At 46.5% G+C, this 19760-nt stretch overlaps 2 protein-coding genes across 2 annotated transcripts in view; both read right to left on the minus strand.

Annotated features, from left to right (window-relative positions):
• Positions 1 to 378: 378 nt before the first annotated feature.
• Positions 379 to 19760, minus strand: part of LOC135276716 (zinc finger protein 888-like) — a 45609-nt gene continuing 26227 nt past the window's right edge. The window contains exons 2-5 of the mRNA XM_064380920.1: positions 13315 to 13396; positions 10958 to 11084; positions 2634 to 4440; positions 379 to 662 (exon numbers count right to left, since the gene is read on the minus strand). Coding sequence (XP_064236990.1) covers positions 3017 to 4440; positions 10958 to 11084; positions 13315 to 13377 — 1614 coding nt within the window. The 5' untranslated portion in view covers positions 13378 to 13396 and the 3' untranslated portion in view covers positions 379 to 662; positions 2634 to 3016. The remainder of the gene's footprint in view (positions 663 to 2633; positions 4441 to 10957; positions 11085 to 13314; positions 13397 to 19760) is intronic.
• Positions 780 to 2575, minus strand: LOC135276715 (bifunctional purine biosynthesis protein ATIC-like). The gene has a single exon (XM_064380919.1). It carries the CDS (start codon positions 2573 to 2575, stop codon positions 863 to 865), a length of 1713 nt encoding a protein of 570 aa, XP_064236989.1. The 3' UTR covers positions 780 to 862.

The following is a 19760-nucleotide window of genomic DNA, read 5'->3' on the forward strand; positions in this document are numbered from 1 at the left end:
CCAGCAGGTTGGGAGGCTGAGGCAGGTGGATCATGAGGTCAGGAGTTTGATACCATCCTGGCTAACACAGTGAAACCTAGTTGCTACTAAAAATTAAACAAATTAGCCTGGCGTTGTGGCGTGCACCAGTAGTCCCAGCTACTCAGGAGGCTGAGGCAGGAGAATCACTTGAACCCAAGAGGAAGAGGTTGCAGTGAGTAGATATCCCGCCAGTACACTCTAGCCTGGGTAACAGAGTGAGACTCTGTCTCAGGGGAAAAAAGAAAAAGAAAACATGGTCTCCAGGTTGCTGCTGGTGTACTGGGAATTCCAGGGGTGGTGCCTGTGCTAGAAGACCTCTGGTTTTAGGAGAAGAAAAGATAGAGGAGAGACCAAATATGTAATTTATGAGAAACTGATCTTTATTTTTCAAATGTAGGAAGCACAGTGGTGAAATGTAAGTAGGGCAACTCGTACATTACACAAGGCGATAGGTCAATGTCATTCCAAGGGGCAGTTCTCATTTCTTAACGGTGCAATGGGAAGGTATTTAGTTTGGGGTAACCAGATTTCTAGGACTAATTTAGGTGACTTTTGAGAGTTTGGTTCATCCTCTCTACTCTTCCTGAGGAAGATGGACATCAAGGAATATGATATTCCCACTTTATGTCTAATACTTGAGTCTTGAGTCAACTTTTTTTTTTTTTTTTTTTTTAGTGATGAAGATGTACTGTTTTTTTTTAAAAAGTTATTCTCCAAGTTTCACGTGTGACTCTTCACCTACATATAAGCAAACCATAAAACAGGGTGTGATAAAATCAGTGGTGGAAGAGCCGAAGGTTCGTCTGAGCGAGGATGATTCCCAGTTCATCGCAGGCCTCAATCACAACTTTGTCAGCAGCAGAGCCGGAGGAGCCGCGATGGATGCCACACCACTCCTTTTAGCTCTGTCTACATTATCTCTGAAAGGGAAGAAGACATCAGAGCTGACAGAAACTTCACTCAGTTTGTCAACCCATTCCTTCTTCTCTGCCTCAGTGAGTAATTCAGGGACTTCCTCAAACAGGGCCTTCCGCTTTATCAAATCTTCATCCTCGCCAATGGTTCCAGTCACGTATTGATCGATGGCATTGGAGATTTCTGCTCTCTTCACTCCCGTTTTAAACTTCATCGAGAGCACTCGTGGATGGTGTCTAAGCCACCAGTAGTTTGCCTTATCTCCTGCAAGGCGGGTGCGGTGTATACGAGACTGCTGTCCGGCTCCAATGCCGATAACCTGCCCGTTCTTGGCGTAACACACGGAGTTGGACTGAGTGTACTTGACAGCAATGGTGGCTACGATGAGGTCTCGGAGGGCGGACTCTGGCAGATCTTTATTCTTGGTGACAACATTGCTAAATAATGACTTGTCGACGACACCATTATTTCTCTTCTGGCTTAAATGAAGACCGAAGAGAGTTCGAACTTCATTTTCATCTGGTTTGTAAGACTGGTCCATCTGAAGAACACAGTAGTTTCCATTTTTCTTTTTGGAAAGTATTGTCAAGGCTTCTTCTTCATATCCTGGGGCAATTATACCATCAGAGACTTCTCTGGAAATAATTTTTGCAGTTGGTACATCACAAACGTCAGACAATGCCACAAAATCGCCAAATGACGACATCCTATCAGCCCCTCTTGCTCGTGCGTATGCCGTTGAAATGGGTGTAAGGGTTTTATAGAGATCAAAGACCATGCAGACTCTGGCCTCATCTTCACTGAGTGGAATTCCAACAGCAGCGCCTGCTGGGCTGACGTGTTTGAAAGAGGCAGCGGCTGGAATACCTAACGCCTCTCTGAGTTCCTTCACCAGCTGCCAGGCATTCAAAGCGTCGCACAGGTTTATAAATCCAGGGGCTCCATTTAGAACTGTGATGGGAAGCTTGGGCTTCACTGTGTACAGCTGGGCAGGGGTCTGATGAGGGTTCATTCCATACCGCAAGGGCATCTGAGATATGCCTTTGCTGTACTGTTTCCTGAAATAATCTGAAATTGCTTCATCGTATTGTGCCGTATGACTGAATGCCTTCAAGGCTAACTGGCGTCTAGTCTCCAAGGAGGTGTCCTTGCTCTCGGAGCTCTGCATCTCTGTGGACACTGCCACATAGTCCTCAGGTTCACACACCACTGTCACTCGAGCGTGGTTTTTGGCTGCAGCTCTCAGTAAGGTTACTCCACCAATGTCAATTTGCTCCACAGCCTCCTCAACAGTTACACCTGGAGAAGCCACTGTCTTCACAAAGGGATAGAGATTGCAGGCAACAACTCTTATAAGATTGAAATCAAGTCTGGCCATGTCAGATTTAGCTTCTGGGATATTGCGAGCCAGGATTCCAGCATGCACTGCAGGATGCAAAGTTTTCACACGTCCCCCCAACATTTCAGGAAATCCTGTCAACTCAGAGACATCTCTGACTGCCAGACCAGCATCCCTGAGAGCTTTTGCAGTCCCTCCGGAAGCGACCAGATTCAAACCGAGAGAGGTCAGGTTTCTTGCAAATTCCACAAGGCCAGTTTTGTCAGAGACACTGAACAAGGCGAGCTGGCCAGGAGCCATGACGGCAGGCGCCGGGTCTGGGACGAGCGGGAGGCAGCACCGGCGACACCACGTGTGCCTTGAGTCAACTTTTTAATCACAAGTGCAGTAAAATAGGTTCCCTTGTCTGAATCAATACTTTCTTCTTCTTTTTTGTTTTTCTTTTTTTTGAGACGGAGTTTCGCTCGTTACCCAGGCTGGAGTGCAATGGCGCGATCTCGGCTCACCGCAACCTCCGCCGCCTGGGTTCAGGCAATTCTCCTGCCTCAGCCTCCCGAGTAGCCGGGATTACAGGCACGCGCCACCGTGCCCAGCTAATTTTTTGTATTTTTAGTAGAGACGGGGTTTCACGATGTCGACCAGGATGGTCTCGATCTCTTGATCTCGTGATCCACCCGCCTCGGCCTCCCAAAGTGCTGGGATTACAGGCGTGAGCCACCGCGCCCGGCCTTCATTACACTTCTAAGGTTTCTCTCTAGTGTGAACTCTCATATGGCGTGTCAGGTGCGAAACACGCCTGAAAGCCTTGTCACAAACCTTACATTGGTATGGTTTCTCTCCAGTATGAATTCTTTTATGAATTCCAAGGTCTTGTTTCCACCTGAAAATTTTGTCACATCCTTCACATTGGTAAGGTTTCTCTCCAGTATGAACTCTATGATGACATGCAAGGGTTGATTTTTGACTAAAACACTTGCCACATTCATTACACTGGTAAGGTTTCTCTCCAGTATGAACTCTACGATGACATGCAAGGGTTGATTTTTGACTGAAAAACTTGCCACATTCATTACACCTGTAAGGTTTCTCTCCAGTGTGAGTTCTAGTATGTTGTGTCAGGTGTGAAGGAACCCTGAAAGCCTTGTCACAGACCTTACATTGGCATCGTTTCTCTCCATGAATTTCCCTATGTCTTTTAAGTTCTAATTTCCGACTGAAACCTTTGTCACATTTTTCACATGGGTAAGGTTTCTCTCCAGTATGAAATCTACGATGAAATGCAAGGATTGATGGGTATTTAAAAACCTTGCCACATTCATTACACTTGTAAGATTTCATTCCGGTATGAATTGCCTTATGAAATACAAGGGCTGAATTTTGACCAAAGGTCCTGCCACACTCATCACACTTGGAAGGTTTCTCTACAGTATGAAGTCTACGATGGCGTGCAAGGATTGACGGCCGACCGAAGTTCATGCCACACTCATTACACTTGTAAGGTTTCTCACCAGTGTGACATCTACGATGGCGTTCAAGGTATCGCTTCTGATTAAAGACTTTTCCACATGTATCACATTCATACTGTTTCTCTCCTAAATGGATTATCTGATGTTTCCTTAAGAGTGAGCTACAATGAAATGCTTTACCACTCTCACTATATTGGAAAAAATTTTCCGTCATGCGTACGTCCTGTCGATGTGTAAGTAATGAAGAATGGAGGAAATTATTTTCATAGTTAATAGAAATATGGCTTTGGGGCCTACAAGAAATCCTTTGGGATGTTGAAACTGAGGAAGCATCGTTGGTAGACTTCTCTACTTGATTACCAATTTTCCCTTCGGTCTCAAATATGCGCAGTTCAGGCAGATGTGAATGAAAGCTTAATCCAAGCTCATCTTCAATAGGCTTCTTTCCAGCATGCCTTTGATCGGATCGCTCTGAACTACTAGTCAACTTTTTCATTTTTGTCATGGGAGTTTCTTGGCTATTTCTTTCCTCTTCTTCCCTCTGAAACTCAAAGTCATGAATATCTTCCTCAATTTCCTGGAAGCAAAAGTCTCCAATGTGATGACTTGCATGCGTTTCCAATGTCCCTGTGTGGAACATTTCTGTATTGCCCTGCGCTGTTGAGAACTTCTTCTTCATCATGCATTTGGAAGAGATATCTACAAAATAGAAACACCAACAGGTTTGCAATTGAGTACAGACGGTAAATAATACTGAAATGTGTAAATATTACACAGAAAAGTTTCCCAAACATGATCTTCAAAGTTGAGGAACACAAAAGGAGTGAGATTCTTTAATAAATAAAGGTCGATGACATGTACTTCAAGTCATTTCCACAGAAGCCTATTCCAGTATCATGACCACACAGTGACAGGGCACAAACATCTGTAAGCCTCAAGGAAGGAGCATTTTTCCACTATGACCCTAAAGTGTATGACAACTGGCAAAAAACGTATCACTGTCACCTCAATAAATTGAAAAATTTATATTCTTCATATTTACAGCACATTTACTGTATACAAATAAATGCTCAAGAACCATATAGTACACTGTATTGATAAATAATCCACAACAAGCTCATGTAAGCATAACCAAAATCAATGGAAATTTTCTACTGTGAAACAAGAATAGCCCTGAGAAGTGATGAAATGATTACAAAAATTGGCCAGGCCTGGTGGCCCACACCCATAGTCACAGCTATTCGAGGGGTTGACGCAAAAGAATCACTTGAACCCGGAAGGCAGAAGTTTCAGTGAATCGAGATTGCACCACTGCACTTCATCCTGGGTGACAGAGTGAGACTCCATTTCTATTATTTATTTATTTATTTATTATGAGAAGGAGTCTCACTCTGTCGCCCAGGCTGGAGCGCAATGGTGCGATCTCGGCCACTGCAACCTCTGCCTCCCGGTTTCAAGCGATTCTCCTGCCTCAGCCTCCCGAATAGCTGGGATTACAGGCACCAGCCACCGCACCCAGGTAATTTTTGTATTTTTAGTAGAGACAAAGTTTCAGTATCCTGGCCAGGCTGGTCTCGAATGCCTGACCTCGTGATTCCCCGGCATCGGCCTCCCAAAGTGCTGGGATTACAGGCATGAGACACCACACCCAGCCGAGACTTCATCTCAAAAAAAAAAAAAAAAAAAGAAAAGAAAAAGAAAAGGAAAATGTTAATATAATATTTTACTAAATAAATGTCATAAAATTACATATATCCAGAGAGAACAGGTATTTTGTGACTTTTTTTAAAGAAAACATTTATATTTTTATTTTTTTGAGACAGTCTTGCTCTGTCCCCCAGGCTGGAGTGCAATGGCGACACCTCTGCTCACCGCAACCTCCATCTCCTGGGTTCAAACGATTCTTCTGCCTCAGCCTCCTGAATAGCTGGAATTACAGGCAGGCATCACCATGCCCGGCTAATTTTTGTATTATTAGAGGTCAGATTTCACAACGTTGGCAAGGCTGGTCTCAAACTCCTGACCTCAAGGGATCCACCTGCCTCAGCCTCCCAAAGTCTTGGGATTACAGTCATAAGCCCCTGTGCCCAGCGGCACTTTCTGACATTACCAGGTGGAGTGTGTCAGTTATATTGCAGACCACATACCAAAAAGCCGTATGTAAAATCATAAAAATTAGTCAGTCAGGTGTGGTGGCTCACGCCTGTTATTTCAGCACTTTGGGAGGCCAAGGCAGATGGATCATGATGTCAGGAGTTCAAGATCGGCTTGGCCAACTAAGCAAAACCCCGTCTCTATTAAAAATACAAAATTTAGCTGGGTGTGGTGGCACACGCCTTCAGACCCAGCTACTCAGGAGTCTGAGCTGGGAGAACTGCTTGAACCCAGAAGACAAACGTGGCAGTGGGCCAAGACCATGCCATTGCAATCCAGCGTTAGTGACAGAGTGAGACTCTGTCTCAAAAAAAACACAAAAACTGATTTTGGGCCAGGTGCGGTGGATCACGCCTGTAATCCCAGCACTTTGGGAGGCTGAGGTGGGTGGATCACAAGGTCAGAGTTCAAGACTAGACTGGCCAAGATGGTGAAACCCTGTCTCTACTAACAATACAAAAAGCAGCCAGTGTGGTAGGGGGCGCCTATAATCCCAGTGACTCGGGAGGCTGAGACAGAGAACTGCTTGAATCCAGGAGAAACAGGCTGCAGTGAGCTGAGATCGTGCCACTGTACTCCATCGTGGGTGACAGAGCAAGACTCTGTCTCAAAAAAAATAAAAAATTAATTAATATTGTAACCAATGACAAAACCAGCAAGCAAACAGTAGTACATTTATACAGCCTACAGAATTCTAAACAAGTCCCTCTTAAGAAAAAAGCCACGACTTCTACTTACCACCAGCACACAATATAAAAAGTGAAATAAATGGTAAGATCACTACTTTCTGAATGAACCCCAGCACACCACTGAAGAGACACATTATAAACAAACTATGGAAAATCAAAAACTTAACATTATTTTGAAATAAAAACACTCAATACACACAGAATACAAAAAAACCTACCTCAACATAATAAAGACCATTTAGGAGAAGCCCACGGTTACCATCACAGTGGATGGCGAAAGCCTGAAATCTCTTCCTCTAAGATCAGGAAAGAGACTAAGAAGCCTGCTTTTGTTATTTCTAGTCAGCATGTTACTGGAATCCTGACTGAAGAAATCAGACACAAGAAAAAGAAAGAAATGCCAAGCAGTGAGAAAAAAAGTAAAATGCTCTGTGTTCACAGAAGACATCATCTGATATGAGGAAATCACCAAAGACTCCATGGAAGACTGGGCACGGTGACTCATGCCTGTAATCCCAGCATTGTGGGAGGCTGAGGTGGGCAAATCACAACGTTAGCAGTTCGAGGCCAGCCTGACCAATATGGTAAAACCCTGTCTCTACTGAAAATACAATAATTAGGAGGACATAATCCCAGCTACTCGGAAGGCTGAGGCAGGAGAATCGCCTGAACCTGGGAGGCGGAGTTTGCAGTGACTCAAGGTCGCGCCACTGGACTCCAGCCTGGGCGACAGAGCTACACTCCGTCTCAAAAAGAAAAAAAAAAGAAAGATTCCATGAGAAAACCGTGGAAATTATATATTTCATCGGGGATTAATATTTAGAAAATACAAGGAATGTTTACAAGTTGGCAACAAAAATCAAAAAACACAATTAGAAAATGAGTCTAGGAACTGCATACACATTTCTGGACAGACAAATCACCAATAAGCATAGAATAAATAAGCACCAAAAAAAAAAAAAAAAAAAAAAAAAACGTAGCATGTAGGAAAAAACAATAACTACAATGAAACATCATCTCAAGTGCATTAAAAGATTTAGCATCCATAGGAATAGACAGGAAGTGTTGGTAAAAATGCAGACACGGCCAGGAGCAGAGACTCACTTTGGGAGGCTGAGACGGGTGGATCATCTCAGGTCAGGAGTTCGAGACCAGCCTGACCAACATGGAGAAGCTCCATCTCTACTAAAAATACACAATTAGCCAGACGTGGTGGCACAAGCCTGTAATCCCAGCTACCCGGGAGGCTGAGGCAGGAGAATCACTTGAATACAGGAGGCGGAGGTTGCAGTGAGCAGAGATCACACCATTGCACTCCAACCTGGGCATCAAGAGTGAAACTCTGTCTCAGAAAATAATCAATCAATTTTTTTTTTAATGCTAAGGTGAAAAAGCCTTTTGCACTGTTGCTGTGAATGTATAATGGGATAGTCCCTTTTAAAAAATCATCTAACAGTTCCTCCAATAATTCATAATTGAATAACCCCATGAGCCAAAAAATTGGAAACAGGATCTTCAAGAATAGCTCTAGTAATATATAGATAGATAGATAGATATAGATACAGATATAGATACAGATTTTTTGTTTTGTTTTGTTTTTGAGACGGAGTCTGGAAACAAAACCAGTCTACTCCACCTGGACTGGAGCACAAGGGCCTGATCTTGGCTCACTGCATCCTCCCCTCCTGGTTCAAGAGATTCTCCTACCTCAGCCTCCTGAGTAGCTGGGATTAAAACTATACATCACCATGCCCAGCTAAGCTTTTTTTTTTTTTCTTTGTATTTTTAGTAAAGATGGGGTTTCACCACGTCGGCCAGGCTGCTCTCCAACTCTTGACCTCAGTTGATCTGCCCCCTGGACCTTCCAAAGTGCTGGGATTACAGGCTTGAGCCACCATGCCTGGCCTAGCAGTATTATTTATAATAGCAAAGAGAAGGAACGAACCCACATGTCCGTCGACAGATAACGATATCAACAAAATGTGGTATACACATACAATGGAATACTATTCAGCCTGAAAAACAAACTTGCACAGGGCCAGGGGCAGTGGCTCATGCCCATAATCCCAGCACTCTGGGACTCTGAGGCAGGTAAATCACATCAGGCCAGGCATTCGAAGCCATCCTGGCCAACGTGGTGAAACAGCCATCTGGAATAGAACTACCTAAAATGAATCACGCGTGGTGACACACGTCTGTAATCCCAGCAACTCAGAAAGCTGAGGTAACGGGATCACTTGATCCCAGAAGGCAGGTGGCAGTCAGCCAGTATCACACTACTGCACTACACCCTGGGTGACAGAGTAAGAGACTGTCTCAGAAAAATAAAAATAAAGGAAATGAAAAGCCATTCCCTAACACAACAGTACTCACAATGCAGATATGAAAAAAAAAAAAAATGAAGACTATCACTGAAAATAAGAAACTGAGGATTACATAAAATAAAAATGCATTTAGAATACATAAAAACTGGCCAGGCACAGTGGCTCACGCCTGTACTCCCAACACTTCGAGAGGCCGAAGCAGGCAGATCACCTGAGGTCAGGACTTCAAGAACAGTCTGGGCCGGGCACGGTGGCTCACGCCTGTAATCCCAGCACTTTGGGAGTCCGAGGCAGGTGGATCACCTGAGGTTAGGAGTTCAAGACCAGCGTGACCAACATGAAGAAACCCCGTATCTAAAAACAAAAAAGGCCAACATGGAGAAACCATGTCTCTACTAAAAATACAAAACTAGCCAGGCATGGTGGTGGGTACCTGTGATCCCAGCTATTCGGCAGGTTGAGGCAGGAGAATCACTTGAACCCGGAAGGTGGAGGATGCAGTAAGCCAAGATCACATCACTGCACTCAAGTTTGGGCAATAAAGCAAGACTCCAACTCAAAATAAACAAACAAGTTAAAAGCCACTGTGTCTTAAACAAATGACAGAACTAAAATATGGGGACCTCATTCAACCTCACAAGCCCTCCCTCAATAAGACTGATGAAAACATATCTGTTACAGGGTCGATCCTACGCCAAATTGAGCAAAAGTTTTCTCGTTAAAAATGAACGATGACACATATTGGTGTGAATACAGTGAAATGAACAAGAGTTCAGTCAAAAGCCTCATACATATGAGGCCGTGAGCCACAATGATGGCCTCCCTTGGAGGAATTTCAAGAACACTGACCACTGCTTAGAGATGATTATTAGTTTATGAGATAAACAGTGTCACAATGCCACTGGCAGAGGCTACTCTGATGCTCCTCAAAACCCAGAATAGGCCGGGCATGGTGGCTCAGGCCTGTAATCCCAGCACTTCGGGAGGGTGAAGTACGTGGATCACCTGAGGTCAGGGGTACGAGCCCAGCTTGGGCAACAAGGTATATCTCTACTGAAATACCAAAACTGGCCAGGCATGGTGGCCCACTCTTGTAATCCCAGCTACAAGGGAGGCTCAGGCAGGAGAACTGCTTGAACCCAGGAGGTGGAGGTTGCAGTGAGCTGAGATTGTGTCACTGCACTCCAGCCTGGGCGACAGAGGGAGACTGCTGTCTCAAAAAGCAAAACGAAAACCAAAACCAAAAAAAAAAAACACAAGCACTACGGTGATAACACCTCACGGTCAGCGTCATGCTCTCTACCTCGTATCCTGGTAGAATACGAGCATTACAGTGATAACACTTCACGGTCAGCGTCATGCTCTCTACCTCGTATCCTGGTAGAATACGAGCATTACGGTGATAACACTTCACAGTCAGTGTCGTGCTTTCTACCTCGTATCCTGGGCTATGCTGACAGTTGTGCTCAGGGATTCCAGGGGTGTCTCTGCCTAGAGCAGGATGGTTCAATTATATTAGTGAAAGCGTTCTTCACGAATTTTCTGTTTCTATGTAAACCCACTTCACAGGAGAGTCCCTAACAAGTTATCCATGACCGATAGGAGGGTCATCACTGCAGAAAATAACGACATATACACGTAAAGCATATACAGAGGCCAGGCGCGGTGGATCTCACTTGTAATCCCAGCACTTTGGGAGACCAAGGCAGGTGGATCACCTGAGGTCAGGAGTTCGAGACCAGCCTGACCAACATGGAAAAACCTCGTCTCTACTGAAAATACAAAATTAGTTGGGCATGGCGGCACAGGCTTGTAATCCCAGCTACTTGGGAGGCTGAGGCAGGAGAACAGCTTGAACCTGGGAGGCAAAGGTTGTGGTGAGGCGAGATCCCACCACTGCACTCCAGCCTGGACAAGAGTGACACTCTGTCTCAAAAACAAACAAACAAAAAAGCATAATGTACGGGGCAAAATCACAAAAAGAAATAGAAAAGCAGGAAGAGCCAAGACAGACAAGGGCAGATTCCTCGTGTCTGGAATTTTCCTCACCCACAAACTGCAGGTTCCTGTAGTTCTCCGACATCACTTCCCTGTATAAAGCCCTCTGCGCAGGGGTCAGGCATTTCCACTCCTCCAATGAGAATTCTACAGCCACATCCTTGAAAGTCAAGTGTCCCTAAAATGGAAAACACATTTCAACAAAACATGGAGGACTGAGTTGCCACCTTCACATGAAATGAGAAAAGAGAAATTAAGCATCCGCTTCATCACAGACTGTTCTGACAAACCCACCTTAAGGTATTTTTGAACATTTCTTCTCTATTGCTGCATTTTATTGTACTTTCCCACGAAAGATTTTAAGATCCCCAAAGTCAGTGTAGAAGTCCTGGTTTTATGGACAATATAAAAAATACACAAACAAAAAGGAAACACACGACCAGGCGGGGTGGCTCACGCCTGTAATCCCAACTCTTTGGGAGGCCAAGGCGGGCAGATCACTTGAGGTCAAGAGTTTGAGACCAGCCTGGCGCAGTGGCTCCTGCCTGTAATCCCAGCACTTTGGGAGGCTAAGCCCGGAAGATCACAAGGTCAGAAGACCGAGACCAGCCTTGCCAACATGGTGAAAGCCTGACTGTACTAAAAATACAAAAATTAGTGGGGCGTGGTGGCAAGTGCCTATAATCCCTGCTACTCAGAAGGATGAAGCAGAATTGCTTGAACCCAGGAGGTGGAGACTGCAGTGAGCTGACATCGCACCACTGCACTGCAGACCGGGTGACAGAGCAACACTGTTTTAAAAAATCAATAAATAAAAGATTAATTAGCTGCTGCGTGTGCTGACACGTGCCTCATCATTCTAGCTCTTTGGGAGGGTAAAGTGTGGATGACTTGAGCCCAGGAGTTCAAGGCTGCTGTAAACCAGCATTATGCCATTGTACTCCAGTCCTGGGCCACAGAATGACACATTTTCTCCTTTGTCTTTTTTTTTGTTTTTTTGAGATGGAGTCTCGCACTGTTGCCCAGTCTGTATTGCAATGGTACGATCTGGGCTCCCTGCCACATCTGCCTCCCAGGCTCAAGCGATTCTCCTGTCTCAGCCTCCCGAGTACCTGGGACTATAGGCAGGTGCCACCATGCCTAGCCAATTTTTTTTATTTTTAGAAGAGACAGCGTTTCACCACGTTAGCCAGGACGGTTTCAAATACCTGACATCGTGATCTACCTGCGTCAACCTCCCAAAGCGCTGGGAATACAGGTGTGAGCCACCATTATGCTCGCTTTTTTTTTTTCACACAGAGTCTCTATCTATTACCCAGGCTGGAGTGCAGCACAGTCTTGGCTTGTTGCAACCTCCACTTTCTGGGGTCAAGTGATTCTCCTGCCTCAGCCTCCTGAGTAGCAGAGATTACAGGCATGCACCATCACACCCAGCTAATTTTTGAATTTTTAGTAGAGACGAGGTTTCAGCATGTTGGCAAGGCTGCTTTCGAACTCCTGACCTTTAGTGATCCATCCGCCTCGGCCTCCCAAAGTGCTGGGACTATAGGCATGAGCTACTGCACGCAGACCAACAACATGTCTCTTAAAAAAAAAAAAACTCTGGAGTCAGAGATGTGTTGATCTACTAGTGTGGCTTCCACTGCATTACCAAATCAGTTACAAAATATCTCCCCTGCCGGGCCCCGTGGCTCACGCCTGTAATCCCAGCACTTTGGGAGGCCAACGCAGGCGAATCACGACGTCAAGAGATCGAGACCATTCTGGTCAACATGGTGAAACCCCGCCTCCACTAAAAATACAAAATAATTAGCTGGGCGTGGTGGCGCGCGCCTGTAGTCCCAGCTACTCGGGAGGCTGAGGCAGGAGAATTGCTTGAACCCGGGAGGTGGAGGTTGCAATGAGCCGAGATCGCGCCACTGCACTCCCGCCTCACGCCTGGTGACAGAGTGAGACTCTATCCAAAAAAACAAACAAACAAACAAAATATCTCCCCTTACTGGTTTCCTTTTCCAGAATTCACCACACAGCTGTGCACATTAACCTATGTGTTTCATATGTGGTTTCTCTGATCTGGTCGCAAAGAGCTGATATCCAGATGTGGCCCCTGAACCATCCAGGTTGCCCAGCAGCACTGACACCACAAGGCCCACATCCCGTGTCCATCCAGGTCTGGGTGTCAGCCCTTCCCATCACCATGCCCAGTGGAGCCTCTTCCCAGGTTCATGTCACTGGGTTACAGGAGATGGAATCTCAGAGCAGATGACAGGAACTGAGGGAAGGCATGGGTGAGTGTGAGCCAACGTGTCAGGCAGGACGCTTCAGACCCAGAACAGACTGGCTACTACAATACCTGGCATTTCAGAGAGGAAAGAGACAGATGAATCCACTGAGGAGTATCACTTTACCTGAGGAAGAGCCATGCCTGGCTCCTTTTCTTGCCTCTTATGAGCTTCTTCCTCACGGAACATGAGTCTTTAGAAATCAACCCTGTATGTGAAAAAAATTTAAGACTTAACGTTGGAAAAAACTGACTCCCTTCCTATGAAAACACACACAAAGCGGGGAGACCTCACCCTGTAGAAAGGCTGGCCTCTGCTGCCCACCGCACCAGAGATCATGCAGAGAGAAGAAAGTCCCTGGCCACATGTGGTGGCTCACACCTGTAATCCCAGCATTTTGGGAGGTGGAGGTGGGTGGATCACAAGGTCAGGATCTTTGGTAGAGATGAGGTCCCACTATGTTGCCCAGGCTGGGCTGAAACTCCTGGACTCAAGCATCCCCTTGCCTCAGTTTCCTAAAAACTGCTGGGATTACAGGCGGGAGCCACTGCGCCCAGCCCCTCTTTCTTCATTACTCTGCTTCCCTCCCTAATTCCGCACATCTCTCTCATTCTCCCCTTCTCTCTCTAGCTCTTCCTTTCTTTTCTTTTTCCCTGGGATTCTGCTCCTCACTTTGTACCCCTCTCCTCTCCTGCTGTTTATCCCCTTCTCCCCTCTATTCCTTCTCTTCCGCCTCTTCTGCTTCATCCTCACAACTTACTTAACCTCTTGTTGCTCCTTCTCCCCAGTCGTCCTCAATCTCTATATATTTCTGCCTCTTCTCCCCTCTCTGCCCCTCCTCTGCTCTCCCTGTTAAATTCTCTCTTCCCTGCTATACCCCCGTCCCCACTCTCTGGCACCCCACGTCCCCAGGTGTCCTCCCTGCTGTGGTTCCCTCTGCTCTCCTTGCCACCAGCACCCTCTGCTCTGTCTGCCCCGGCTCCAAATCCCTCCTCCTCTCTCTCACTCTCATGAGCCTCCCTGTTTGCTGCCCCATCCCTACCTTGCTGTCCTTCATCTCTCTCTACATCTCGCTTTTCTCTACATGTCTCCACTTGCTTTTCTCCTCCTGCTTTTTTTTTTTTTTTTTTTTTTTTTTCACTTTTGCTGTCTCTGGGCAAATCCCTCACCCATCCTCAACTTTGCCATCTGTTATGGGTCTTTCTCACTCTTCTTTTCTGTCTCAGGTTTTCTACTGCTCGGAGCGAATCTTCCAGAGGCTGGAGCTGGACAGGCAAGACCACCCCGTGTCACAAGACAGGCCCCGGGCACCTCCCCAATGCGGGCTCAGCGGAAGCGGTAACTGAGGAGGGGAGACCTGGGGAGCGGCAGGGCCCCTCACAAGGAGGGAGGCGTGGGGGCGACGGCGCCTTAGCACAACGGTGGGGTCTGCAGGATCCGACGACCAGGCAGAGGACGCGTCTTCCCAGGGACTGAGGCGGCGGCGCTGCACTCAGTGGGCCGGCGAGAGTGAGGGTGGGAGGCGCCCGGGGCGGGAATCCCCCTGTCCCCCTGTCCGGTGAGGACTTTAAAAAGCGAGGGGCGGGGCCGGGAGTGGTGGCTCACACCGGGAATCCAAGCACTTTGGAAGCCAAGGCGGGCGGATCACCTGAGGTCGGGAGTTCAAGACCAGCCTGACTAACATGGTGAAACCCCGTCTTTTTTAAAAAAAGAAAAAAAATAGGCCGGGCGCGGTGGCTCAAGCCTGTAATCTCAGCACTTTGTGAGGCCGAGGAGGGTGGATCACGAGGTCAAGAGATCGAGACCATCCTGGTCAACATGGTGAAACCCAGTCTCTATTAATACAAAAAAAAAAAAAATTAGGTGGGCATGGTAGCGCGTGCCTGTAATCGCAGCTACTCAGGAGGCTGAGGCAGGAGAATCGCTTGAACCCAGGAGGCGGAGGTTGCGGTGAGCCGAGATCGCGTCATTGCACTCCAGCTTGGGTAAGAAGAGCGAAACTCCGTCTCAAAATAAATAAATAAATAAATAAAATAAAAGGGAGGAGCGGGAGGAGTTAGAAAAAGGTCTTGAGCAGGAAAAGGAAGTGTATACAGTGCCCTATAGCAGAAAAATCAGGGACGGGACAAACCTGAGAGCGACTTTACACCCAAAAGGGAGCGACCCTCGGACTCTCACGGGGACGTCTCAATTTGCTCTTGGTGAAGAAAAACGGGTGAGAATTTCCAGTTCTGTGGGCCCACGTCCCAGATACAGAAGCGCTGGGCACATGGGAAGCAGAGACTGAATTCAGTACAGCGAAACTCGCGCGTCACAAACGGACCTTCGCTCCACGCGAGCCGCTTCCCGCTTTGCGCGAGTGCGCGTGCGCAGGACGGAAGTCCGTCCTGGGCGGGTCCTGCAGGGAGGTGGGCGGGGCCTGGCAAGGTAGGGGCGGGGCGCAAGGCGGAGAGACCTGACCCTTCAGAATCCGCAGAGATGTCGGGGGCAGCATGTGTGTGTCTCTCAGCCTTGATCCCAGCGCCTCTGTTTCTCAGGTTTTCGAGGTGAGACCGTCCAGGAAGGTTGAGGGCTGATTCAAAAGCCCTGGAATTGTCTGGAAGCCATCTAATAGCACTAACATGTTTTAATAACCTTGAGGTAGGCCAGGCACGGTGGCTCACCCCTATAATGCCAACACCGTGGGAGACTGAGGCAGGAGGATCACAAGGTCAGGAGATCAAGACTATCCTGGCTAACACGGTGAAACCACGTCTCTACTAAAAGAATACAGAAAGTTAGCCAGGCGTGGTGACACGCCTGTAGTCCCAGCTACTTTGGAGGCTGAGGCAGGAGAATTACTTGAGCCCAGGAGGTAGAGGTTGCAGGGAGCGGAGATCGCACCACTGCAGTCAAGCCTGGGTGACAGACTAAGACTCAAAAAAAAAAAAAAAAAAAAAAAAAGGCCGGGCGCGGTGGCTCACGCCTGTAATCCCAGCACTTTGGGAGGCTGAGGCGGGTGGATCACGAGGTCAAGAGATCGAGACCATCCTGGTCAACATGGTGAAACCCCGTCTCTACTAATACAAAAAATTAGGTGGGAATGGTGGCGCGTGCCTGTAATCCCAGCTACTCGGGAGGCTGAGGCAGGAGAATTGCCTGAACCCAGGAGGTGGAGGTTGCGGTGAGCCGAGATCGCGCCATTGCACTCCCGCCTGGGTAACAAGAGTGAAACTCCGTCTCAAAAAAAAAAAAAAAAAAAAAGAAAGTTAAAGAGTAACTTCAACCACAAATATATATAAAGTTCTTCAGTAAAGGTAAAGAAAAGGACAGATAGGCCGGGCAGGGTGGTTCACACCTGTAATCCCAGCACTTTAGAAGGCCAAGGCGGGGTGGGGGGGGAATCACATGAGGTTGGGGGTTCGAGACCAGCCTGAGCAACAAAAAGACACCCTGTCTCTATTAAAAATACAAAATTAGCTGGGCATGGTGGCACATGCCTGTAATTACAGCTACCCAGGAAACTAAGGCAGAAGAATCACTTAAACCTGGGAGATGTAGGATGCAGTGAGTGGGGATTGCACTACTGCACTCCAGCCTTGGCAACAAGAGCAAAACTCCGTCTCATAAATAAATAAACAGTTACAGAAATTGATATAAGTGTACCTTTTCTTCATAATTCATTTTGTATTTTTTAGAAGAAAAACACATGAAAAAAACACTGTACATCTATGTTAATGGAAATGCAACATACACAGAAATAATTCTGATATAAAAAAAACTTCTACTGGAGAAGAGGTGCTTTTTGCAGGTTATAAAGTTTTGTTTTGTTTTTTTCTTCTGGGACAGATTCTTGTTCTCCTGCCCAGGCTAGTGCAAGGCTGTAACCTTGGCTCACTGCAACCTCCACCTTCCAGGTTCAAGAGACGTTCCTGCCTTAGCCTCTGAGTAGCTGGGATTACAGGAGCCCACCACCGCACCCGGATGATTTTTGTATTTTTAGTAGAGACGGAGTTTTGCCATGTTAGCCAGGCTGGTTTTGAACCCCTGATCTCAGGTGATCCACCGGCCCTGGCCTCCCAAAGTGCTGGGATTATAGGTGTAAGCACCCGGCCAGGTAATGCAAATTTTAAGTTTTATTATTATGCTATAACTTTAAGATGTTTAACATACCAGCTACATAACCTCCTCCCAAATATCTACACAACACACTTCAGTTTTTCATACTGAAAGGAATGGATACTAATGTGATTGTTATATTCACATTGTAATCATGCTGAAACCACTTACGTGTTTACTAAAAACTAAAAGCCAAAACTATTTAAAATAATAACAATGGCTGGGCATGGCGGCTCACGCCTGTAATCCCAGCGCTTTGTGAAGCTGAGGCAGGTGGATCACTTGAGATCAGGAGTTCAAGACCAGTCTGGCCAACATGGGGAAACCTCATCTCTACTAAAACCACGAAAATTAGCTGGCCGTGGCGGTGGACACCTGCAGTCCCAGCTACTTGGGAAGCTGGGACACAAGAATCCTCTGAGCCTGGGAGGTGGACTCTGCGGTTAGACAAGCTCACGTCACTGTAATGTAGCCTGCGTGACAGAGTAAGACTCTGCCATAAAAAAATAATAAAAATAAAAATAAAGGAAATAAGGCCGGGCGCGGTGGCTCAAGCCTGTAATCCCAGCACTTTGGGAGGCCGAGGCGGATGGATCACGAGGTCAAGAGATCGAGACCATCCTGGTCAACATGGTGAAACCCCGTCTCTAGTAATACAAGAAGTTAGCTGGGCATGGTGGCGCGTGCCTGTAATCCCAGCTACTCAGGAGGCTGAGGCAGGAGAATTGCCTGAACCCAGGAGGTGGAGGTTGCGGTGAGCCGAGATCGCGCCATTGCACTCCAGCCTGGGTAACGAGCGAAACTCCGTCTCAAAAAAAAATAAAATAAAATAAAGGAAATAAGAAAGCAGTCAAAGCACGTCTACAAACAAAAGAGCAATGAAACACAAAAAGTAGTAAATGAGAAATGAAGAACAAAGGAAACCTATAAGAATTACAGATAATATTTAACAAAAAGACAAAGGCAAGGTTTTTCTCCATCAGTAATACCTCCAGTGTAAATACTTAACTCTGCACTCAGAAGAAAAAGACTGGCTGAATCAATAGGAACCGACTACGTGTTGTCCACAGAAGACTCGTATTAGCCCTAAGGACACACACACGCTACAATTCAAAAAATAAAAACCAGCCGGGCATGCTGGCTCATGCCTGTAATCGCAGCACTTTGGGAGGCCAAGGTGGGTGGATCACAAGGTCAGGAGATCGAGACCATCCTGGCCAACATGGTGAAATCCCGTCCCTACTAAAATACAAAAAACTAGCCAGGTGTGGTGGCGTGTGCCTCTCGTCCCAGCTACTTGGAAAGCTGAGGCAGGGGAATCGCCTGAACCAGGGAGGCAGAGGTTGCGGTGAGCCGAGATCGAGCCACTGCACTTTAGCCTTACAACAGAGCAAGACTGTCACAAAAATAAATAAATAAAATAAAATACCAACAGGTATGGGGGTTGGAGGCTGTAATCTCAGCTACTTGAGAGACCAAGGAGGCTCTCTTGAGCCCAGGAGATCAAGACCAACTTCAACAACACAGCAAGACCCCGTCTCTAAAATAAAAAAAACTAAAAAATCAGCACGGCCTGATGGCATGGACCTGTACCAGCTGGCATTGGAAGCTGGAGTGGGACAATCACTTGAGCCCAGGAATTCAAGGTTGCAGTGAGCCATGATGACACCATGGCACTGCACTCTGGGTGACAGAAAAAGACACTGTATTTTTAAAAAATTGTTTTAATACAAAATAACACAAAAGATACCTAATGATATTCCAAGCAAATGTCATCCGAGGAAAACAGAGCCGGCAACAGTTAAATATGTTTTAACACAAAATTATTATTATTATTATTATTATTATTTCTTTGAGACGGAGTTTCGCTCTTGTTGCCGAGGCTGGAATGCAATAGCTCGATCTCGACTCAACGCAACCTCCGCCTCCTGGGTTCAGGCAATTCTCCTGCCTCAGCCTCCTGAGTAGCTGGGATTACAGGCACGTGCCACCATGCCCAGCTAATTTTTTGTATTTTTAGTAGAAACGGGGTTTCACCATGTTGACCAGGATGGTCTCGATCTCTTGACCTCGTGATCCATCTGCCTCAGCCTCCCAAAGTGCTGGGATTACAGGCATGGGCCACTGTGCCCGGGACAAAATTATTTTATAGGAGACAAGGAAGGACATTATATCACAATAATAGGGTCAATTCACCAAGAATATACAAGAACTAGAGACACATACGCATGACTATCAGAGCTCCATAGTTAAAGCCAATGTTTACATAATCCAAAATATTGCTCCACAGCAATACTAGATGATTTCAACATACGACTTTCAATAATGGATAAAACAAGAGAGCTGATAATATAAAAGCAGAGAGAGGCTGGGTGCGTGGCTCACGCTGTAATCCCAGCTCTTTGAAAGGCTGAGGCCTGCAGATACCCTGAGGTCAAGAGTTTGAAACCAACCAGGCCAACATGGTGAAACCA

This window comes from Aotus nancymaae, unplaced genomic scaffold (genome assembly GCF_030222135.1).
Source record: "Aotus nancymaae isolate 86718 unplaced genomic scaffold, 86718_ANA_hifiasm-v0.15.2.pri h1tg000028l, whole genome shotgun sequence".
NCBI classification, from domain to species: domain Eukaryota; kingdom Metazoa; phylum Chordata; class Mammalia; order Primates; family Aotidae; genus Aotus; species Aotus nancymaae.

Excerpts from the sequence above, each read along its gene's own strand:
- LOC135276715 (XM_064380919.1), bottom strand. The coding sequence starts at position 2,575 with ATGGCTCCTGGCCAGCTCGCCTTGTTCAGTGTCTCTGACAAAACTGGC.